This window comes from Mobula birostris, chromosome 31, assembly GCF_030028105.1.
Source record: "Mobula birostris isolate sMobBir1 chromosome 31, sMobBir1.hap1, whole genome shotgun sequence".
Classification (NCBI taxonomy): domain Eukaryota; kingdom Metazoa; phylum Chordata; class Chondrichthyes; order Myliobatiformes; family Myliobatidae; genus Mobula; species Mobula birostris.
This window is the reverse complement of record NC_092400.1, coordinates 38879334-38904493: the sequence shown is the minus strand read 5'-3', so window position 1 is coordinate 38904493 and position 25160 is coordinate 38879334. Positions and strand designations below refer to the sequence as shown.

Below are 25160 nucleotides of genomic sequence, written 5' to 3'. Positions count from 1 at the left end.
TTGGTAGCAGCAGAGATACAGAGGAGCAGATTGGGAGGCAGATTTTGGAAAGGTGCAAAAATAACAGGGTTGTTATCATGGGTGACTTTAACTTCCCTAATATTGATTGGCACCTGATTAATTCCAAGGATTTAGATGGGGCAGAATTCGTTAAGTGTGTCCAGGATGGATTCTTGTCACAGTATGTGGACAGGCCGACCAGGGGGAATGCCATACTTGATCTAGTATTAGGTAATGAACCGGGTCAGGTCACAGATCTCTCAGTGGGTGAGCATCTGGGGGACAGTGACCACTGCTCCCTGGCCTTTATAATTATCATGGAAAAGGATAGAATCAAAGAGGACAGGAAAATTTTTAATTGGGGAATGGCAAATTATGAGGCTATAAGGCTAGAACTTGCGGGTGTGAATTGGGATGATGTTTTTGCAGGGAAATGAACTATGGACATGTGGTTGATGTTTAGAGATCTCTTGCAGGATGTTAGGGATAAATTTGTCCCATGAGGAAGATAAAGAATGGTAGGGTGAAGGAACCATGGGTGACAAGTGAGGTGGAAAATCTAGTCAGGAGGAAGAAGGCAGCATACATGAGGTTTAGGAAACAAGTATCAGCTGGGTCTATTGAGGAATATAGGGAAGCAAGAAAGGAGCTTAAGAAGGGGCTGAGAAGAGCAAGAAGGGGGCATGAGAAGGCCTTGGCGAGTAGGGTAAAGGAAAACCCCAAGACATTCTTCAATTATGTGAAGAAAAAAAGGATGACAGGAGTGAAGGTAGGACCGATTAGAGATAAAGGTGGGAAGATGTGCCTGGAGGCTGTGGAAGTGAGCCAGGTCCTCAATGAATACTTCTCTTCGGTATTCACCAATGAGAGGGAACTTGATGATGGTGAGGACAATATGAGTGAGGTTGATGTTCTGGAGCATGCTGATATTAAGGGAGAGGAGGTGTTGGAGTTGTTAAAATACATGAGGACAGATAAGTCCTCGGGGCCTGACGGAATATTCCCCAGGCTGCTCCACGAGGCGAGAGAAGAGATTGCTGAGCCTCTGGCTAGGATCTTTATGTCCTCGTTGTCCACGGCAATGGTACCGGAGGATTGGAGGGAGGTGAATGTTGTTCCCTTGTTCAAAAAAGGTAGTAGGGATAGTCCGGGTAATTATAGACCAGTGAGCCTTACGTCTGTGGTGGGAAAGCTGTTGGAAAAGATTCTTAGAGATAGGATCTATAGGCATTTGGAGAATCATGGTCTGATCAGGGACAGTCAGCATGGCTTTATGAAGGGCAGATCGTGTCTAACAAGACAGAGTTCTTTGAGGAGGTGACCACATATAGATGAGGGTAGTGCAGTGGATGTGATCTATATGGATTTTAGTAAGGCATTTGACAAGGTTCCACACAGTAGGCTTATTCAGAAAGTTAGAAGGCATGGGATCCAGGGAAGTTTGGCCAGGTGGATTCAGAATTGGCTTGCCTGCAGAAGGCAGAGGGTGGTGGTGGAGGGAGTACATTCAGATTGGAGGATTGTGACTAGTGGTGTCCCACAAGGATCTGTTCTGGGACCTTTACTTTTCGTGATTTTTATTAATGACCTGGATGTGGGGGTAGAAGGGTGGGTTGGCAAGTTTGCAGACGACACAAAGGTTGGTGGTGTTGTAGATAGTGTACAGGATTTTCAAAGATTGCAGAGAGACATTGATAGGATGCAGAAGTGGGCTGAGAAGTGGCAGATGGAGTTCAACCCGGAGAAGCGTGAGGTGGTACACTTTGGAAGGCCAAACTCCAAGGCAGAGTACAAAGTAAATGGCAGGATACTTGGTAGTGTGGAGGAAGAGAGGGATCTCGGGGTTCATGTCCACAGATCCCTCAAAGTTGCCTCACAGGTGGATAGGGTAGTTAAGAAAGCTTAAGGGGTGTTAGCTTTCATAAGTCGAGGGATAGAGTTTAAGAGTCGCGATGTAATGATGCAGCTCTATAAAACTCTGGTTAGGCCACACTTGGAGTATTGTGTCCAGTTCCGGTCACCTCACTATAGGAAGGATGTGGAAGCATTGGAAAGGGTACAGAGGAGATTTACCAGGATGCTGCCTGGTTTAGAAAGTATGCATTATGATCAGAGATTAAGGGAGCTAGGGCTTTACTCTTTGGAGAGAAGGAGGATGAGAGGAGACATGATAGAGGTGTACAAGATAATAAGAGGAATAGATAGAGTGGATAGCCAGCGCCTCTTCCCCAGGGCACCACCGCTCCATACAAGAGGACATGGCTTTAAGGTAAGGGGTGAGAAGTTCAAGGGGGATATTAGAGGAAGGTTTTTTTACTCAGAGAGTGGTTGGTGCGTGGAATGCACTGCCTGAGTCAGTGGTGGAGGCAGATACACTAGTGAAGTTTAAGAGACTACTAGACAGGTATATGGAGGAATCTAAGGTGGGGGCTTATATGGGAGGCAGGGTTTGAGGGTCGGCACAACATTGTGGGCCGAAGGGCCTGTACTGTGCTGTACTATTCTATGTTCTATCTTCTAATAGTAATATTACTATTACTATTTATTATTTATTATGCAAGGGTAACGAAAAACAATTTCCCCCGGGATCAATAAAGTATGACTATGACTACTATGACTATGACTATCACAGATGCTGGCTTTTGCACCTTTCGCTGATAACAATCTGGATGGTCGTTTTCATCTTTGGGACGGAGAACTCGACGCCCGTTTTTTCCGAAAACTAGTTGAAATGTGGACTCACCTGACCACAGCACACAGTTCCACAGTCTTTCGGTCTATCTGAGATGAGCTTGGGCCCAGAGAACTCGCCGGCATTTCTGCATAGAGTTGATGCATGGTTTCCTCCTTGCGTAATACAGTTTCAAGTTGCATTTCTGGATGCAGCGATGGACTGTGTTGAGTGACAATGGTTTTCTGAAGTACTCCCCAGCCCAGGTGGCTATAATCGTCACAGTAGCATGACAGTTTCTTAGGTATTGCTGCCTAAGGGCTCGAAGATCACATGCATTCAACAGTCGTTTCTGACCTTGCCCTTTACGCACTGAGATGTCTCTGAATCTTTTCACAATTTTATGTACTGTAGATGTCGAAAGACCTAAATTCTCTGCAATCTTGAGTTGAGAAATGTTCCTTTTGAACTAACAATTCTCTCACGAATTTTGGTACAAAGGGGTGAGTCACGACCCATCCTTGTTTGCAAAGACTGAGCCTTTGATGGACGCTACTTTTATACCCAGTCACGATACCTCACCTGCTACCAATTAGCCTGCTTAATGTGGAGTCTTCCAAACAGGTGTTACTTGAATATTCTGTGCACTTTTCAATCTTATTTTAACTCTGTCCCAAGCTTTGTTGAGTGTGTTGCAGCCATCAAATTCTAAATTTGTGTATGTTTACAAAATACAATTAAGTTGGTCAGTAAGACGATTGAAAATCTTTTCTTTGTACTTTTGTCAGTTAAATAAAGGTTCACGTGAATTAACATATCACAGATTTTAGTTTTTATTGCATTTTGGAAAATATCCCAACTTTTCTGGAAATGGGGTTTGTATATTGTACACATTTCTCTGACTTTAAATTGAACCTTTGACCTCCCTTGTCAGCCACAGTTGTATTATTTTGCCACTTGAGTATTTCTTTACTTTTGGAATGCATCTATCCTGTACCTTCGTCATTTCTCCCCAGAAACTCACACCATTGTTGCTCAGCTGTCATCCCTGCCAGCATTTCCTTCCATTTGCCCAACTCCCCTCTCATACCACTGCAATTTCCTTTGCTCCACTGAATACTGCTATGTCAGACTTCACTTTCTCGCTATCAAATTTCAAGTTGAACTCAATCATATTGTGATCGCTGCTCCCTAATCACCTCCAGTTCATTATACAACACCCAATCCAGTATGGCTGATCCCCTAGTAGGTTCAATGACAAACTGCTCTAAAAAGTCATCTCTTAGGCATTCAACAAACTCATTCTCTTAAAATCCATTACCAATGATTTTCCTCAATCGATCTGCATGTTAAAATCTCTCATGACTATCAAAACATTGCTCTTTGACACATCTTTTCTATTTCCTGTTGTAATCGGAGGTCCACATCCCAGCTTCTGTTGGGAGGCCTGAATATGACTACCATCAGGATCCTTTTACCCCTGCAGTTTCTTAACTCAACCCACAAGGATTCAACACCTTCCGATCCTATGTCACATCTTTCTACTGATTTGATGCCATTCTTTACCAGCAGAGCCATGCCTCCCACCCAGGCGGTATCCTATCCCTCCGATACAATGAGAAAATCCAAAAATCTGAGATGCAAAGTGACTTGGGAGTCCTTGTGCAGAACACCCTAAAGTTTAACTTGCAGGTACAGTCAGCGGTGAGGAAGGCAAATGCAATATTAGTATTCATTTCAAGTGGTCTAGAATACAAGAACAAGGATGTGATGCTGAGGCTTTATAAGGCACTGGTGAGACCTCACCTTGAGTATTGTGAACACGTTTGGGCTCACCTAAGATGTGCTGGCATTGGTGAAGGTTCAGAGGAAGTTCACAAGGATGATTCTGGGAATGAAAGAGTTATCATATAAGGAACGTTTGATAGATCTCTGTCTGGACTTGCTGGAATTTAGAAGGTTGAGGGGGATATCTCATTGAAACATTTCAAATGTTGAAAGGCCTACACAGAGAAGATGTGGAAAGGATGTTTCTTATGGTAAGGGAAATCAAGGATAAAAGGGCACAGCCTCAGGATTGAGGGGCATCCATTTAAAACACATGTGGAGAAACTTCTTTAGCCAGAGGGTGGTGAATTTGTGGAATTTGTTAGCACAAGCAGCTATGGAGGCCAGGTCATTGGGTATATTTAAGGCAGAGCTTGATAGGTTCTTGATTAGACACGGCATTTAAGGTTGCAGGGAGAAGGCCGGGGAGTGGGGCTGAGGAGGGAAAAAAAAGGATCAGCCATGATTGAATGGCAGAGCCGACTTGATGGGCCAAATGGCCCAATTCTGCTCCCAAGATCTTATGATCCAAATCAAATGCAACATATTACTTTCAACAGACTATTTATTCATAGAAACCCAATACTTTTGTTTACTTCAATATCACTTACTTTCGGAAAGCCAGTTTCCATTGATAATTTTTAGTAAAAGTCAAGTTACCTACCAAATGAAAAGTATAACTCCAAGGCTCCAGCAATCCACCGCTTTAGAATAGGAGCCTGCTCCAGCACCCAACAGCACCTCTGGAGCTAGATAGGTGGGTGTTCCACATAACGTCTTCATCAGTGAGGCTTCTCCTACGATCTTTGATAAACCAAAATCTGTAATCTTGAGAAGAGAGAGGAAAAGATCCCATTCTAAAAATTAAACTCAACTGAGCAATGGACTAATAATCTCTCAAATCTTTGTTTTGTAATTATGGATTCAAAATGAGGAATACTATGAGGAGCTGTATTTCATAAACACAGCTAGCTTGTACCTGGCTTTCAAATATCCGAAATAGAATGGTAAACTGGTTTGAACATCTGCTTTGTCCCTGGATCTGAAAATTACATGTCAATATAACAAAAAAAATTCACTCACAGACTGTGGACATCACTAGCATTTATAACTTATCCTTATTGCTCCTTTTGTTCAACAATGCTGCTTGCTGTTGACATTTAAGAATTAATCACATTGATGTGTCCAGAGTCAGAAATTGGGCAGATGAGGTTAGGATTTCTTTCCCTGAAAGTCAATGAATCAGATGAGTTTTTAAAAAAAATGAAGTCCTCTAATTTCATGTAAATTTAAAAACCCTAACTTTTCATTTCCACTTTTTAAAACAACTTTAAATTCTCCATCTGCCATGTTAAATCACCTATAAAAATAAACCACTGTAATATCCCTGCAGAATAATTAGTGCTTAGAGACGAGGCAAAGATGCTTCAGACTTAAGAGTACCAAAGATTTCTGTGTAGGGAATTAAATTTTTTAAGCAATTTGTATGAGGAGTAGAGCAGCATGTAGAGATACTGCATTAATGCCAGACCAACCAAAGATTTTCTGGATAATTACCATAAGATAGAGATAAGATAGCAGATTCGGCAATTTGGCCCACTGCGTCTCCTCCGCCATTTCATCATGGCTGGTCCATTTTCCTTCAGCCCCAATCACCTGCCTTCTCAATGTATCCCTTTACGCCCTAACTAATCAAGAATCTATCAACCCCTGCCTTAAATATGCCCATGACTTGGCCTCCACAGCTGCCTTTGGCAATGAGTTCTACAGATTCACTACTGTCTGGCTAAAAATATTCCTCCTCATCTTCATTCTAAAAGGATGCCCCTTTATTCTGAGGCTGTGTCCTCTGGAGTTTTTGCAGATGACATGACAATGTTGTTTCTAAAGTCCAAGGTATACAGGATAAACAGCGAGGGAGCCAATACAGTCCCCTGTGGGGCCCAAGTGCTACTTATAGCCATACTTACACACAGCTCTGAAGCCGCACAAACTGTGGTTTGTCACTCAGATGGTCCATTATCCAGGATACAGTGGAAGTGCCAACCTGCATTGAACAGAGCTTTACCCCCAGCAATGAGGGCTGTACGGTATTGAAGGCACTTGAGAAATCAAAAACCATGATCCTCACAGTGCTGCCCAGTTTATCCAAATGGGAGTAGGTTCTGTTCAGCAGGTAGATGACAACATCATTGACTCCAATATGCTCCTGGTAGGCATCTTGATCAAAAAATATATTAATTTCTCATTCAAAAATACCTTCTTCTTTCCCCAGGCCTTGCGGAGAATCTCTGCTTTGGTTTCGTACCGAAGGTATCTAATTACTATTGACCATAGTTTATCTTCCCTGTCTCCAGAAGGCCCCGGGACGAGCGCGCAGAGTACTCTCTCAATGTCAAGTTCCATAGTCGAGGGAATCTCCAGCGTGTCCCGTAGTAACTTTTCTACAAACTCCACCATAGACAACACCTCCGCTCCTTCGGAAGCATTATATATCCTGATATTCTTCCGTCGTGACCTTTCTTCTTGGTCGAGTAGTTTATTTTCTTGTTGATTTAACACTTTTATCATCTTACTTAGCATCCATTCCACATCTTGAACTCGATCTTCCATCTTTTCAATTCGTGTCTCTGTCACCACTGTTTTTTGATTAACGTTGGTGAGCTCTGACTTGATATCATTCAGTTGCTGCTTTATGTCTTTTTGGAATTCCCGTATCTCTTCCAGAATTTTTATTAAATTTGCCACTTTGCCTGAACAAGGCCCAGCATCAGCCTCGCTACCACGCGCTCGTGTAGGAGAACCGCTCGTTGCACCCCCCTTCTCCACAGGCTCCGCAGTGATGCTTCTTTTTATCTCCGTTCCTTTTCCCTATTCTTGTCCCCCTTACCAATTCAGATATTTTCGAGAGATCTTGTATTTGGCAGTTTAACGGGGCAAAATAAGAGCTTTTCCAGAGGAGCTATTATTTTATTCTGGACGATGACGTTACCGGAACCCTCTTAGTTGCCTTTTTGTGATCACAAGACCCTGATGACATTGTAAATGTGGGATGCTGTAGATTCAATTCACTGATTTATTGGCGGACGGTGAGGCCTTAGTCATAGTCAGGACTCATCCTCAAGCTGTGATGTCGCCTGTTTACAGTTGCCCAGGAGAGGTGTCAAGAATCTGTGCACTACACCCGAGGCAGTGTAGCGTGGCATCCAAGCCATCCCAGTGTTCGCTCGAAAGAAGACAAAGCTCTATTGTGTTCGACTGCAGACTGCTGCAACATTAATGGACTTGGGGTCTTGAACTAATTTTTTATGTGACTGTATTTTACTGATATCTTATATGTGCAATATGTACCTTGTGCTGTCTGTGACTGTTGGTACTGTGTTTTGCACCTTGGCCCTGGAGTAATGCTATTTCGTTTGGCTGCATTCATGGGTATTCATGTACGGTCGAATGCCAATTAAATTTGAACCATCAGTGTATATACAACACCAAGCCAGTTCACAGAAACAGTACAACAAAACTGAGGTCAACACAGAAAGCAACAAAATAAATCATCAGCAAGAAACAGGAAGGAAGGAAATGCAAACAACAGGAATTCTGCAGATGCTGGAAATTCAAGCGACACACATAAAAGTTGCTGGTGAACGCAGCAGGCCAGGCAGCATCTCTAGGAAGAGGTGCAGTCGACGTTTCAGGCTGAGACTCTTCAGTTAGTCCTGACGAAGGGTCTCAGCCTGAAACGTCGACTGCACCTCTTCCTAGAGATGCTGCCTGGCTTGCTGCGTTCACCAGCAACTTTTATGTGTGTTGCAGGAAGGAAATGCAGGTTGGGGAAGCAATGGATGATTTCAACTTGCTCAGCATAATCAGAGAATATAAAGAAAATGCATTTGTGAACTGGAGGTGGGTATATTTAATGGTCAGAACCTTTGGAAGAGTGGCTTCTATTTACACATTATGCATGGCATAGGTAGTGGAATTGAAATACAGTCCAGAATTAGTCACACACTGGTCATCTCAGAAAGCAACTAGTTAGAGAATGTGGCTCACCATTTGGAATTTTAAAAGGGTGGAAGCCCAAAATCAAGTAGAATTTCACATACTCACCATGTAATTTGTCCAATAGGGACATTTGTCTAAGCACCATCTTACCTCTACAAAATATTATTGCAACTTCTTAATAACAAGATGCTCTTAATATTCATAATGTTAGTTCTCTCAACATATGCTCCAATCCTTACCTTAAGAAGGCAGTTCTCCTCATTGCTTTTGAGCAACACATTTTCAGGCTTAAGATCTCTGTGAGTAATATTATTGTCATGAAGATACTGCAGGTAGAATCATAGAATAAATTAACTATCAACATTTACTCCAAAATATCCTCTCTCCACATAATTATTTCCTGCATTCCACATGCCTTTTTTGTATTTGAAAGTAAAGGACACCACCTGTACAGCCCTTTTAGCTCGTGTGTGTGCCAATCAAGATGCCAAATGAAACTTGTCCCTTCTCCATAATCCCTCTATTCCCAATACATCATGCATCCTTATAGAAGTCTGTTAAACGTCATTATCATCTTTCACCATCATCCCCTGGCAACACATTCCAGACACTTACCACCACATAAAGCCCCATGCCTCTCCTCTTACCTCATCTCCACTTTCTTCTGAAAGCTATTCCTTGAGTATTAGATATTTCCACCATGGGAGAAAGAGTCTGACCATCTGATTTGACTATTAAGTTGTCCTTCAGGCATCCATACTCCAGAGAAAATAATCCAAGTTTGTCCAACCACTCCCTATAGCATATACTCTCTAATTCTGGCAGCATCCTGGTGATCATTTTCTGCACTCACCAAAACCTCCACATCCTGTAATTGAGTGACCAGGACTGCAAATACTCCAAGTGAAGCCTAATCAGTTTTATAAAGCTGCAAGCCCTTCACACAGCATGCTCTGTAAAAGTTGTGTCCTTCAACGTGCAATTTCTAAAAAAGATGGACAACACACACAAGACCTCAAATAATCACCTTCCGCAATTAATCCAACTTCCATCCAACCTGAGATTGCAGCTGCTGCATTTGAACAGAAATTGAAAATAAACTTCAAACAAAAAACTTAAAAATGCAGCTAATTCACAAAGCACCCAGAATCAGCTGCGTCTTCAAAGTGCTTGCCAGACTGGTAATATGTGCTGTATTTTATTTTCTTAAGGACATTACTTAACCTGATGAACATTTATGACTAATTACCATTCTCTACAAAAAAATGCTCAGTTTGCAAATGGTCGCACTCTTTAAATGTTTGATGTTCATAGAAAATAGCAACAGTGGTTCACAGAAATATAGAAACACAGAAAACCTACAGCACAATATAGGGCCTTTGGCCCACAAAGTTGTGCCGAACATGTCCCTACCTTAGAAATTACTAGGCTTACCCATAGCCCTCTATTTTTCTAAGCTATCCAAAAGTCTCTTAAAAGACCCTACCATATCCGCCTCCACCACCGTTGCCGGCAGCCCATTCCACACACTCACCACTCTCTGTGTTTTTAAAAAACTTTACCCCTGACATCTCTGTACCTACTCCCCAGCACCTTAAACTTGTGTCCTCTTGCAGCAACCATTTCAGCCCTGGGAAAAAGCCTCTGACTATCCACACGATCAATGCCTCTCATCATCTTATACACCTCTATTTTACATTTTTTAAACTCTTTTTTATTCATTATTATTAAAGATCAACAAAAAATACATTAAGGTAATCAAGTCTTAATGTCAATATGTACAATGAAGAATTAAATTAGCAAATAATGGATTAACAAAGCTAAGCAATATATCAATAATAATAAGAAAAAAAGTGTTAAGAATATTTTTTTGAAAGAAAAAAAAGAACCCCTACTAAGAGAAAAAAACCCCTACTAACTAAAAAAAGAACGAAAAAAGACCCCATTGGGAGCACAACCCCAGAGCTATATGTCACAAGCTTCCATAAAAGACAAACAGCAATCTGCCAACTCAAATCCATTTAAACAAAAATCGGAAGAAAACCATATTAATTAACTCAAACCAGATGATAGTAGCGGGCAAATGAACCCCACCTTTTCTCGAAATCAAATCGAGGATCAAAAGTTCGACTTCTGATTTCCTCCAAACTAAGACATAGCATCACCTGAGAGAACCATTGTATCAAAGTAGGAGCAGAAGCATCTTTCCATTTCAACAAAATAGCCCTTCTGGCCAACAATGTAATGAATGCAATTACATGTTGGTCTAATAGAGAAATACCATAAATATATTGAAGGATTATACCAAACAAAACTGTCAGTTTATTAGGTTGTAAATTAATTTTTAAAACTTTTGAAATTGCAGAGAAAATAGATTTCCAAAAATGTTTCAATACAGAACACGACCAAAACAAATGTGTCAATGTAGCTGTCTCGGTTTTACTATCAACATTAGGAAACATTTAAACAGCCTCTCCTTTGTCAAATAGTAACAGCGTACAATTTTAAATTGAATTAAACTGTGACTGGCAATGATCGAAGAGTTAACCAACTTCAAAATCCGCAACCAATCCTCTTATCAAGGTCATGTTAAGCTCTCTCTCCCAATCTTGCTTAATCTTAAGTGAAGGGTAATTGTGCTGTTGCAACAATAAATTATAATTTTTCCCAATAAAACCTTTCACTAAAGGGTTCATTTCTAAAATAATATCTAACAGGTCAGAATCCTATATATATGGAAATTATTTAAATATTCTTGTAAGAAGCATCTGACCTGAAGATATTGCAGGAAATGTGAGTATGAGAGGGAGTATTTAGTTACTAATTGCTCAAAAGACATCAATCGGCCATCTTGGAACAGATCCATGAAGGAATAAACTCCTTTATTCCTCCAAAGAAGAAAGGTAGGTTCACTTAACGAAATAAATTTCGATCAAACTAAAAAGTTTAAATTTTTTGAGATTAAAAAAATTATGAAACTGGAACCAAATTCGTAATGACTGCTTAATCACAGGATATACATTTAAATTAGCAATTTTGGCCAGTTGTACAGGTAGACAAACTCCAAATAACGAGGTTAAGTGAAACTGTTTCACAGCTTTCAATTCCAAATCAGCCCAAGGTGGTCATTCATTTTTATCAGCCCAATATAACCAAAAACACATATAATGTATATTAACAGCCCAATAATACATTCTTAAATTAAGCAGAGCAAGACATCTATTCTTTTTTAATTTTTTGTAAATGATATTACCAATTCTTGGTCTTTTATTATTCCAAACAAAAGATGAAATGATAGAGTCAACCTGATCAAAAAACTTCTTAGTTTAAAAAAAATATTTTGAAACACAAATAAAAATTTCGGTAAAATCATCATTTTAACTGCATGAATTTGGCCAGCGAACGAAAGTGTAAGTGGATTCCATCTACAAAATAATTGCTTCATAAAATCCACTAAAGGAATCAAATTAGCTTTATGATTTTTAGTAATAATACCTAAATATTTAAGAGTCCATAACTCTAAAAGGAATGTCATCATATATAGAAGCAGAATCATTTAGGGGAAACAATTCACTTTTATGAAGGTTTAGTTTATATCCCAAAAACTTTCCAAATTCGTTTAATAGTTTCAATAAACTAGGAATGGATTCTTCAGGATTCAAAATATAAACTAAGAGATCGTCAGCATAAAGGGAGATCTTATGAATAGTCCCATTTATGAAAATTCCATGGATATCTTTAGCTTCACGAAGTGCAATAGCCAAGGATTCCAGCACCAAATTAAATAACAAGGGACTTAACGGACATCCTTGTCTCGTACCCCACGAAAGCCGAAAGAAAGATCAGCAACTATTGGTAATAACAGTAGCAATAGAGCTTTTATATATCATTCTGATCCACTTATTAAAATTAATACCAAAGCTGAATTTCTCTAAAACGTTAAGTAAGTATTTCCATTCAACTCAGTCAAATGCCGTTTCAGCATCGAGAGAGACAACACATTGGGGAGTCTTAGAAAAGGATGAATATATAACATTTAATAGTCTCCAAACATTAGAGAAGGAATAACGGCCCTTAAAACTGTGCACTCTCGTGCTAGACATTTCAGCCCTGGGAAAAAGCCTCTGACTATCCACACGATCAATGCACCATCTCATCATCTTATACACCTCTATCAGGTCACCTCTCATCCTCCATCACTCCAAGGAGAAAAGGCTGAGTTCACTCAACCTGTTTTCATAAGGCATGCTCCCCACTCCAGGCGACATCCTTGTAAATCTCCTCTGCACCCTTTCTATGGCTTCTACATCCTTCCCGTAGTGAGGCGACCAGAACTGAGCACAGTTCTCCAAGTGGGGTCGGACCAGGGTCCAATATAGCCGCAACATTACCTCTCAACTCCTAAATGCAATTCCATAATTAATGAAGGCCAATACACTGTATGCCTTCTTACCACAGAATCAACCTGCGCAGCTGCTTTGAGCGTCCTCTGGACTCGGACCCCAAGATCCCTCTGATACTCCACACTGCCAAGAGTCTTACCATTAATACAATATTCTGCCATCATATTTCACCTACCAAAATGAACCACTTCACACTTATTTGGATTGAATTCCATCTGCCACTTCTCAGCCCAATTTTGCATCCTATCAATGTCCCGCTGTAACCTCTGACAGCCCTCCACACTATCCACAACACCTCCAACTTTTGTGTCATCAACAAACTTACTAACTCATCCCTCCACTTCCTCACAGGTCATTTATAAAAATCACGAAGAGTAAGGGCCCCGGAACAGATCCCTGAGGCACTCCATTGGTCACTGACCTTCGTGCAGAATATGACCCGTGTACAGCCACACTTTGCCTTCTGTGGGCAAGCCAGTTCTGGATCCAGAAAGCAATGTCCCCTTGGATCCCATGCCTTCTTACTTTCTCAATAAGCCTTGCATGTGGTACCTTATCAAATGCCTTGCTGAAATCCATATACACTACATCTACAGCTCTTCCTTCATCAATGCGTTTAGTCACATCCTCAAAAAATTCAATCAGGCTCGTAAGGCACAACCTGCCCTTGACAAAACCATGCTGATTATTCCTAATCATATTATACATCTCCAAATGTTCATAAATCCTACCTCTCAGGATCTTCTCCATCAACTTACCAACCACTGAAGTAAGACTCATTGGTCTATAATTTCCTGGGCTATCTCTACTCCCTTTCTTGAATAAGGGAACAACATCCGCAACACTCCAATCCTCCGGAACCTCTCCCATTCCCATTGATGATTCAAAGATCATCGCCAGAGGCTCAGCAATCTCCTCTCTCGCCTCCCACAGCAGCCTGGGGTACATCTCATCTGGTCCTGGCGACTTATCCAATTAGATGCTTTCCAAAAGCTCCAGCACATCCTCTTTCTTAATATCTACATGCCCAAGCTTTTCAGTCCGCTGCAAGTCATCACTACAATCACCAAGATCCTTTTCCATAGTGAATACTTAAGTACCTCTGCTATTTCCTCTGGTTCCATGCACACTTTCCCACTGTCACACTCGATAGGTCCTATTCTTTCATATCTTATCCTCTTGCACTTCACATAATTGTAAAATACTTTGGGGTTTTCCTTAATCCTGCCTGCCAAGGACTTCTCATGGCCCCTTCTGGCTCTTCTAATTTCCTTCTTTAGCTCCTTCCTGTTAGCCTTATAATCTTCTCGATCTCTAACACTACCTAGCTCTCTGAACCTGTTGTAAACTTTTCTTTTCTTCTTGACTAGATTTACTACAGCCTTTGTACACCACGGTTCCTGTACCCTACCATAACTTACCTGTCTTATTGGAACGTACCTATACTGAACTCCACACAAATATCCCCTGAACATTTGCCACATTTCTTCCGTACTTTTCCCTGAGAACATCTGTTCCCAATTTAGGCTTCCAAGTTCCTGCCTGATAGCCTCATAATTCCCCTTACTCCAATTAAATGCTTTTCTAACTTGTCTATTCCTATCTCTCTCCAATGCTATTGTAAAGGAGATAAAATTATGATCACTATCTCCAAAATGCACTCCCACTGAGCGATCTGACACCTGACCAGGTTCATTTCCCAATACCAAATCAAGTACAGTCTCTCCTCTTGTAGGCTTATCTAGATACTGTTTCAAGAAACCTTCCTGAACACACCTAACAAACTCCACGCCATCTAAACCCCTTGCTCTAGGGAAATGTCAATCGATATCCGGGAAATTAAAATCTCCCATCATGACAACTCTGTTACTATTACACCTTTCCAGGATCTGTTTCCCTAAATGCTCCTCGATATCCCTGTTACTATTGGGCGGCCTATAAAAAACACCCAATAAAGTTATTGACCCTTTCCTGTTCCTAACCTCCACCCACAGAGACTCAGTAGATAATCCCTCCATGATGTCCACCTTTTCTGCAGCCGTGACACTATCTCTGATCAACAGTACCTCGCCCCACCTCTTTTGCCTCCCTCCCTGTCCTTTCTGAAACATCTAAAACTGGGTACTTGAAGTAACCATTCCTGCCCCTGAGCCATTTAAGTCTCTGTAATGGCCACCACATCATAGCTCCAAGTACTGATCTACACTCTAAGCTCATCCACTTTGTTCACAATACTCCTTGCATTAAAATGGACATTATCTCAAACCGTCCGTCTGAGCACATCCCTTCTCTATCACCTGCCTATTCTCCCCCAGACACTGTCTCCAAGCTTTCTCTATTTGTGTGCCAACCGCCTCTGCCCCAGTCTCTTCGGTTTGGTTCCCGCCCCCCAACATTTCTAGCTTAAACGCTCCCCAGTAGCCTTAACAAACCTCCCTGCCAGGATATTGGTCCCCCTGGGATTCAAGTGCAACCCGTCCTTTTTGTACAGGTCACACCTGCCCCAAAAGAGGTCCCAATGATCCAGAAATCTGAATCCCTGCCCCCTACTCCAATCCCTCAGCCAAGCATTTATCCTCCACCTCATTCTATTCTTGTACTCACAGGCAGTAATCCCGAGATTACTACCTATGCAGTCCTGCTTCTCAACTTTCTTCCTAACTCCCTGACTTTTTTCAGGAGCTCTTTCCTTTTCCTACCTATGTCATTGGTACCAATATGTATCATGACCTCTGGCTCCCTCCCACTGCAGGTTATCTTGGACGCGATCTGAAACATCTTGGACCCTGGCACCTGGGAGGCAGTTCTTAAGGCTTTTTATTTCCTGAAATCCAAGTACCTTCTTAAATATACTGAGAATTGACATCCACTGTGCTCCGTGGTTAAGAATTTTACAGGTTCAATAGCCCTTTCAGTGAGATTCTTCAGAGTGAGTCAACCCAATCTTTCTGCACATGCCACTTCAGGAATCAATCTGGTAAACCTCCACTGCACTCTCATACAAAAGGCATACATACGTAGGCAAGCAGACCAAATCTGCACATAGTATTTGATGTGATGTCAAATGTCATTTTTGCTTCCATACTCAAAAATCTTAAGCAATAAAGGCAAACATATTCTAGTGCCTTCTTAACTGCTTTCTTCACTTGCATGTCTGCATTCAGTGATGTGTTCACTCCCACCAGCTGCTTGTGTGCTTCAGAATTTTCCAATCACTGTGTACATAATACTTTGCCCTTCTATTCTTCTTGCTTAAGTGGGATTATTTCACATTTAGCCATGTTATATGCATCTGACATGTACCTGTCCATTCCCTAAACTTAAACAAATCTTTGAAGGCTTCTTTTGTGTTCCTCTGATCCAGATGGTTTCACATCATCCATAGATTTAAAAACTTTTGCTCTCCTCATTCAAATCATCATGTTTCATCAGACAGAATCAATGTAGCTTCACAAGGGATAGCGTCTGAAACGTTTACTACAGTTCTTCATCAAAATACCAGTGGTTAAGGGAATCAGCAGACGTAATATATTTGAATTTTCAGAAAAAGCATTCCTCAAAGTGCCCCAAACAAACAATTACTTTGCAAGAGAAGAACATGGTTTTGGAAGTAACGTGGATAGAGGGTTGACTAACTCACAGGAAGGAAGGAGGAATCACCTACAAGCTGGCAATTAGTCAGTGGACTGCCACAGGGATCAGTACCAGGGCTTGCAATCCATATTGACGATTTGAAGGTAGCAAATGACAGCCAAATTTGTGGGTGGTACAAAAACAAAGTCTGCATGATAAGAAGCAAACTGAGCGAATTTAAAAGGGCATTGAAAGGTTAAGAGAGTGTGACAGACATTGGGAAATGCAGCATAACTGGAAAGAAAATGATAAAACACATTAATTAAATGGAAGATGACTGCTGGAAACTACATCACTAAATGATTTACGAGGTCCTCATATAGCTAACACAAAACTAGCAAACAAGTGCAGCTGATAAAAGGCAACTTATTTTCAACAAGGTAGCTGTATAAATGTGGAAGTCAAGTCTTCAAGATTTCAACTGACCCCAGTGTCATACCTTTTAGAGAGCATTTTAGAACGCTACCGAGTGGTGGCAAAAGTTTCCAAATTTTGCAGCTAAGATGACTTCAATCCAATTTTAAAAGTATTTCCTTTGTCCTGGAAGTAATGACTGTGCTGTAGCTAGTCTATCAAATCCCTTTTGTTTAAACATCTGTAACATCACCCAAACCTCTTCTTCAACTGGCCCGGGTGTGAGGGTGGATCGCTCTGTGCACTGAGAGAAGAAGTCAGGGCAGAGGAGATTCAATGCCCGTACATCTGGCCCGGGTGTGTGAGGTTGAATTGTTCTGGATTGGGGGGGGGGGGGGGGGTGGTGAGGAGAAGTGAGGGCAGAGGAGATTCGGTGCCTGTACAGCTGGCCTGGGTGCGAAATTGGATCGCTCTGGGCACCGAAAGGAGAGGTCAGGGCCTGGCAAGACATGGTCTGATGCGCGTACAACTGGCTCAGGTGCAAGGTTGAATCGGTCTCTTCCTTGAGCCAATTTGAAGAGCTTGAGAAAGGCTTCAGGCTGGATGACAGAATCTGGGCCAGGAGCAGTGTGGTCTCAACTCTGAGTCCATCACTGCAGCTGGGTCCTAGAAAGTGGTATGATTTGCTAGACAATTTAAATGCCAGTCCAGATTGGAAGTGAGAGCCAATTTCACTCGATCGCCACTCCTCTCTCCAGGATGCCAGAGCCTTTTGCTGTTCTGTTGTTGGGTCAATTTAAATACCGGCTCAGATAGACTGAAAAGACAGGGTTTCAGTCGGGATGAGAGCCGATTTTGCTCGTTCTCCACAATGGTCATCTGCATGGCGCTGAGGCTATGAGGACTAACCCAGATGCTGTGCCCAGTGCCCGCTAATATGATGAACTGATAAGCAAGGCTTTAGGCTTACTCCAGGGTTCAGATCTGAGAATTCAATTTTGGTTCGGAATGCTGTTTTTGTTGACTTAAATTTCTTGCATGTTTTTTTTCCTCTTTGATTTTTATTTTATTCTTTTTTTCTTTAATTGGGTTCTTTTGGGTTTCTTGCTTTGTGGCTACCCGTAAGCAAGCAAATCTCAAGGTTGTACAATTTATACATTCTTTGATAATAAATAAATCTTGAAAGCTACTGAGGTGTGATGCCCAAAACTTAATATAAATGAGGCAGTATCCAAATGAAATACAACTTCCTTGTATTCCAGCCTTCTTGAGGTGAGACGATTTTATTAACCCTTTCAAACTACTTCCTAACAACATACTGAATAAACATATTTTCTGATGTGCAAGTACACAGGATATCCTAAACACACGAGATTCTGCAGATGCTGAAAATGCAGAGCAACATACACAAAATGCTGGAGGAACTTAGATCATGCAGCATCCTTTTGTGTAGTAGGATCTGTGGAACAAGCAATCGATGTTTCAGGCTGAGCCCCTTCATCAGGTCTGGAAAGGAAGGGGGAAGGGGGAAAACTTTAAACAGGGATCTCTAGGTATGGCTCTCATATGATGCCATGGGGAATATATGTACTCTTATCCTTAATCCATCAGACTGCATGCAAATAAGAAATGAAAATTAAGGTAATTAAAAACAAACTGGTTTCAAAATCAATACTAATAAATTTCAGTTTAAATGTACCATACTTTCCATCTCCTTTTCAGATTCCAAATTCCCTCCGGGATGTCTGGTAGCATAACAAGGTCATGCCCCTACATGAAGTTCACGTGTATGACCATTCGTTAGGAAGCTGATGGGATGTGAATATTTTAAGCCTCAACAACCATAAATATATTAAAAATCAGGGATTTTTACAATCTATTTTTAGGTTTAAATGTCTAACTGCCAAAATAACTAAGCAAAATTATAATTGGCGCAATATATGCATATTCCAGCAGATAAAGAGAAGAGGAAAAGGGTATGTAGCAAGAAACTTCATAGTGGCTTAGAACTGCCATAGAGTGTAACACTGTGGATACTGTATATAAAAGTTCAAATGTCTATATGTGTGCAACAAAGAAACAGTACCGTCACATCCATGATCAAGTCTTAGTCCATCTTCATCTCCCAGGACAGGTAACTAACCACCACACCCCCAACCACCACTACTTTATCTACGTACAGACACTCTTGTACCTAGTGTCACCTGACATCCCACCCCGCAAAAACTCACTTCAGGGAGGTAGCACCATCAATTTGCGGGAGACTACCGGGAGAGGTGGGATGTCTGCAATATAGTAGCTCCTTAGCAGCTAGCCAGCTGGTTAAATAACGTTAACTATGCTAATGAACGAATGGCACCTGTTAAACTCACCTCAACACGTCTCTTACATTTTAACCCACCATGGGCAATAGAAAAGTCACTGTTGCAAACAGTGCAGCGAGCAACACTGTCATTATTTTTGACCCCTGTTAGGCAGGGGTACACTTTAGGGTAGTCTGGGGTGAGGTACATTTTATATTTTCTTTTTTTGGAACACTCTCCCATGGTGCTCTCTCGCTTGCTTTCTCACTCGCTCTCTCGCTCGCGCGCTCTCGCTTGCTTTCTCTCTCTCACGTGCACGTGCTCTCTCTCTCTCTCTCTCTCTCTCTCTCTCTCTCGTGGTCATTCTCATGCTTTCTCTCGCTCACTCTCAAAAAATTGATTTCCGTGATATTGTATATAATATCCGGGCATCAGAGAGCCACTATTAATATGCGGGAGACTCCCGGAACTTCCGGGAGAGGTGGGATGTCTGTGTCACTATATGGGCAGTTGTGCAGTTGCAAGAAAAATTTTGTAAACCCTTTGCAATAATTACTCATAAAATGTGGTCTGATCCTCATTTAAGTCATAATAATAGACAAACACAATCTGCCTAATAAACTAATAAACCACAAACAATGGTACTTCATCATCAATATTGAGTACACCATTTAAATGATCACAGTCTAGGTTCCAAAGGGTATATGAATCTCTGGAGTAATGGCTTCTACAAAAGCTATTTGGAGTCAGGTATTTCAGTTAATGAGCTGAGATTAGATGTGCATGTTGTTGAGGTGCCCTGCCATTTAAAAAAAGACACACAGAGTAAGGCAGTGGTCCCCAACCACCAGGCCGCAAAGCATATGCTACTGGGCCGCAAGGAAACGATATGATTTGGCAATATGAAACGATATGAGTCAGCTGCACCTTTCCTCATTCTCTGTCACACTCACTGTTGAACTTGAATGCACGCGAGGCCATTACTCACAAGAGGTCATCAGTCAGTCATTAACCTGCAACTACTCGATGAGTAAAAAACAAACGTCGCTTTAGAGTTTCTATGGAAGAGATGGTAGGGGACATAAAAGGCCAAACGATGATGATAACGCAGAGACAGCTGAGGCCAAAAAAAAAAGGAAGCTTCCTTCAACAGAAATTACGACGAGTCCAGACGAAGGGTCTCGGCCTAAAATGTCGACTGTACCTCTTCCTAGAGATGCTGCCTGGCTTGCTGCCTTCACCAGCAACTTTGATGTGTGTTGCTTGAATTTCCAGCATCTGCAGAATTCCTCGAGCTAACAAGATGGCACAGGTTTCTCTTTCAGCTACCAGTTTCAAGAAGAATCGATGACATAGCGGAGGACATCGAAGCACAGCTGTTGGAACGGCTTAATGAGTCTGGTTTCACGACCCGAGTCAAAGGGGTTGCTCCTGAATGCCAGTCTACACACTGTGTCACACACAGGGAAACGCTGGCTAGCCGAAAAATGTCACCTGATCTTAACAGCGTATTGAGTGACATTGTTGAAGTTATCAATCACATCAAAGCAAAAGATCTGAACTCACATCTGTTTGAGCAGCTTTGCGAGGAAATGGATGCAGAGCACAAACGCCTTCTCTTACACACTGAAGTCAGGTGGTTATCAAGGGAAGAGCCCTGGCCAGGGTTTTTGAGATAAGAAAGCAGCTACAGAGATCTCTTCAAAGAAAAAAGTCACCACTGGCAGCACACTTCAGTGACGAGGAGTGGAGAGCAAAACTCGCTTATCTGTTTGACATCTTCAACTTGCTCAATGAACTCAATTTGTCACTTCAGGGGAGAATGACAACTGTCTTCAAGTTAGCAGATAAAGTATCTGCTTTCACAGCCAAACTGGAACTGTGGGGACGGCGAGTGGATGGGGCATATTTGACATGTTCCCGACATTAGCTAGGATTTTGGGAGAGTCTGAGGCTGCACCGTCCTTCTCACAGCTGGTGCGCGACCACCTATCTTCGCTGACAACAGAATTCGAGCGTTACTTCCCAACTGCAAATGACCCAAGACGTGAAAAGGAATGGGTCCGTGACCCATTTGTGAATGTCCCCAGTGAATCATCCATGTCAGAAGATCAACTCCTGGAGCTTGCAAATGATGGCGAGCTGAAAAGTATGTTTGACATAACATCTCTGCTGGCATTCTGGATCAAAGTCAAGGCTGAATATCCTGATAGCCACAAAAGCACCAACAACGTTGCTTCCATTTCCAACATCACATCTCTGCGAAGCGGAGTTTTCTGCAATGAAGGCAACGAAAACTAAATTGCGGAATAGACTGGACATAAGGAACCCCCTTATAATTGACTTATCACTACATTCATGCGAGGAAAATATGCACTGTGTTTAATATTAAATTCGTTAGATAAACCCTTTTAGAAACGAAATTGAGTGTATTAGCCACTGATAAGTGACTTACAGTTGACTTATCACCTGTATTCCGGTCTGCAAGAATATTGTCAATATTAAACCGGTCCGTGGCGCAAAAAAGGATGGGGACTCCTGGAGTAAGGTTACTGACAAAGCCTGTGCTCCTCAAGAAAGATCTGTTTATGTGCACCGTGCCTCGGTCAAAACAACTTTCAGAGGATCTTAGAAGAATTGTACAGATGCATGAAGTTAGAAAAGGTTACAAAAGCATTTCTAAAGACCTGAGTTTTCATCAGTCCACAGCAAGAGAAATCGACTCCAAATGGAAGAAAGTCAATACTGTTGCTACTCTCCCCAGGAGTGGATGTCCTACAAAGATCACACCAAGAGCACAACATGCAACGCTGAAGGAGGTGAAAAAGAACCCAAGGGTAACAGCAAAAACCTGCAGAAACCTCTAGAACTTGCTAAAGTGTTCAGGTAAGTAAAACACTTAACTAGAATGATGTTCATGGAAGGACATCACGGAGGAAACCACAGCTCTCCAGAAAATAAACAACAGCACTGCTCCAAACTGGCAGGAGGAGAAGATAGCAGTGCGCCGTGCACACGCAGCTCTCCAGCGAAAATGATATCGTATCCGTTAAATAGGGGCCATGGACAATTCTGATTTGATGGAGACAGACGTGAAAGCACAGAGGAACATCTGGAGAAATTTCTGAAACGCCAGTTCGCTGCCGCTGTTACTGGGCGATCGAGAATCTTCCGGAGGGAAGGTCTCAAAATCTCCGGCTTTGCCTGCTGCTGGCGACCGAGACTGAGGTCGAATCGTTCAGATAGAGATGGTGCTCGGTACTTGATGTCGGAGGGCTGATTGGAGGCTCGAAGTTTTCGGATGACTCAGAGTCGGACTGTGGTCAGGCATGGCAGGGAGAGTTTTCTTCCTTCTCCTGTCTGTGCGAGATGTGAGACTTTCAAGAAACTTTGAACTCTTTTTACTGTGCCATGGACTATTCTTCATCAAGTTATGGTACTGTTGCACTGTTGTAACTATATGTTATAATTATGTGGTTTTGTTAGTTTTTTCAGTCTTGGTCTGTTCTGTGTTTTGTGATATCACACCAGAGGAATATTGTATCATTTCTTAATGCATGCATTACTAAATGACAATAAAAGAGGAATGCGTATCCTCATAATCTAATCTAATCTAATCTAATCTCAAATTTGCAAAGACCATCTGGATGCTCCACAATGCTTTGTGGACAAATGAGACAAAAGTTAAAATTTTTGGCAGAAATGCAGAGCGCTATGTTTGGAGGAAGAAGGTTAATGCACACCAACACCAAAACCTCATCCCAACTGTGAAGCATGGTGGAAGAACCATGATGGTTTGGGGCTGCTTTGCTGCCTCAGGGCCTGGACAGGTTACAATCATTGAGGGAACAGTAATTCAAAATTGTATCAAGACACTTTAGAGTAGAACATCAGTGTAGCAGTCTGTCACCTGAAGCTTAACAGAAGTTGGATGATGCAACAAGACAATAATCCAGAAGACAAGAGTAAATAAATAACAGAATGATCAAAAAAGAAGAATATTTGTGTTTTGGAATAGCCAAGTCAGAGACCAGACCTTAAACCAATTGAGATGCTGTGGCGTTACCTGAAGAGAGCTGGTCATGCAACATATCCCATAAATACTGATGAACTGGAACAGTTTAGTATGGAGGAATGGTCTAGGATTCCTCCTCGCAGCTACAGGAAATGTTTGGTAGAGGTTATTACTGCCAAAGGAGGTTTTAATCAGTTATTAAATACAAGCGCTTACATACCTTTTCCAGCCTGTACAGTGAGTGATCAAACAATGTGTTCAATAAAGACATGAAAAGTACATTTGTTTGTGTGTTATTAGATTAGGCAGATTGTGTTTGTCTATTTGTGATTTAGATGAAGATCAGGCCACATTTTGAGTAATTAATGCAGAAAACCAGGTAATTGCAAAGGGTTCACAAACTTTTTCTTGCAACTGTATATAAGCTGTAGAATCATGGGACACTACAGCACAGAAACAGGCCTATCTCGTCTGCACAGAAGCACTGATCTGCCTAGTCCCATCAACCTACAACAGAACCACAGCCCTTCGTACCTTTCCCATCCATATACCGATCCAAATTTCTCTTTAATGTGTTGAAATCCGACCATATACACTGGCAGCTTGTTCCACACTCTCGTTGTCCTCTGAGCGAAGAAGTTCCTACTCATGTTCCGCTTAAAGTCTAGGGGTTCCCAACCCAGGGTCTACAGACCTTCTGGATAATTGTAGGGGTCCATGGCATAAAAAAGGTTGGAAACCTATGCCTTAAACATTTCACTTTTCACCCTTAACCCATGACCTCTAGTTACTGTTTTACCCAACCTCAGTGGAAAAAGCCTGCTTTCATTTACCCTATCGATACCCCTCAATTGTGTATACCTCTAAAACCTCCCCTCATTCTCCAACGTACCAGGGAAAAAAGTTCTAACTTATTTCCCTATAACTCAAGCGCTCAAGTCCCACCAACATTCTTGTAAATTTTCTCTGCGCTCTTTCAATTTTACTTACATTTTTCCTGTAGGTAGGTGACCAAAACTCACACAATACTCTAAATTAAGCCTCATCAACATCTTACACAATTTCAACATAACATCCAAACTCCTGTATTACTTAATCAATAAACCTTCATTGAGCTATGAAGGTCAATGTGCCAACAGCTTTATGACCCTATCGACCTATGATGCAAATTTCAAGGAATTCTCATCTGTATTCCCAGATCCCTGTTCTACCACACACCTCAGTGCCCTACCACTCACCATGCAAGACTTACCCTAGTTGGTTCTCCCACAGCGCAACTCCTCACACTTTGCTGCATTCAATTCATTCTGCCATTTTTTTGACCCATTTTTCCAGCTGGTCCAGATTCCACTGCCAACTTTGATAGGCTTCCTCGCTGTCCACTGCACCCCTAATGTTGGTGTCATCCGCAAATTTGCTGATCCAGTTTACCATATTATTATTCAGGTTAGTAATATAGATGACAAACAACAACAGACCCAGTACCAATACCTGTGGCACCTCAATAGTAACATCCTCCGGTCAGAAAGGAAACCATCTCCACCCACTTCTCCTGTGAAACTAATGTCTAATCCAATTTACTACCTCATCCTGAATGCTAAGCCACTGAACCTTCCTGAGCAACCTCCCATGCATGATCTTGTCAAGGGCCTTGCTAAAGACAACGTGAGCAACATCCACTGCCTTGCCTCCATCAACTTTCCTGATAACTTCCTTGAAAAACTCTAAGAGTAGTTAGACATGAGTTACCACACACAAAGCCATGTTGATTATCCCTAATCAGTCCTTGTTTAGCCAAATACTTACCTATCTGGTCCCTTAGAATACCTTCCAATAACTATCACGGATAATCAAGCTCACCAGTCTCTAATTTCCAGACTTTTTTTTAAACAATGGAACAACATCAGCTATCCTCCAATCCCCCAGCACCACACCCATGGCTAAGGATGTTT

The 25160-nt window shown here is 41.7% G+C and overlaps 1 protein-coding gene across 6 annotated transcripts in view; it reads right to left on the bottom strand.

Annotated features, from left to right (window-relative positions):
* The window catches only part of chek2 (checkpoint kinase 2), a 96220-nt gene that overhangs the window by 20185 nt on the left and 50875 nt on the right, over window positions 1-25160 (bottom strand). For all 6 annotated transcript variants that reach the window (XR_011883675.1, XM_072247579.1, XM_072247576.1 and 3 more), the window contains 2 exons: window positions 8740-8826; window positions 5163-5326 (listed from right to left, as the gene is read on the bottom strand). Coding sequence is in view for 5 of the 6 variants with exons in the window: in XM_072247579.1 (XP_072103680.1) it covers window positions 5163-5326; window positions 8740-8826 (251 nt within the window). In the remaining variant the exon portion in view is untranslated. The remainder of the gene's footprint in view (window positions 1-5162; window positions 5327-8739; window positions 8827-25160) is intronic.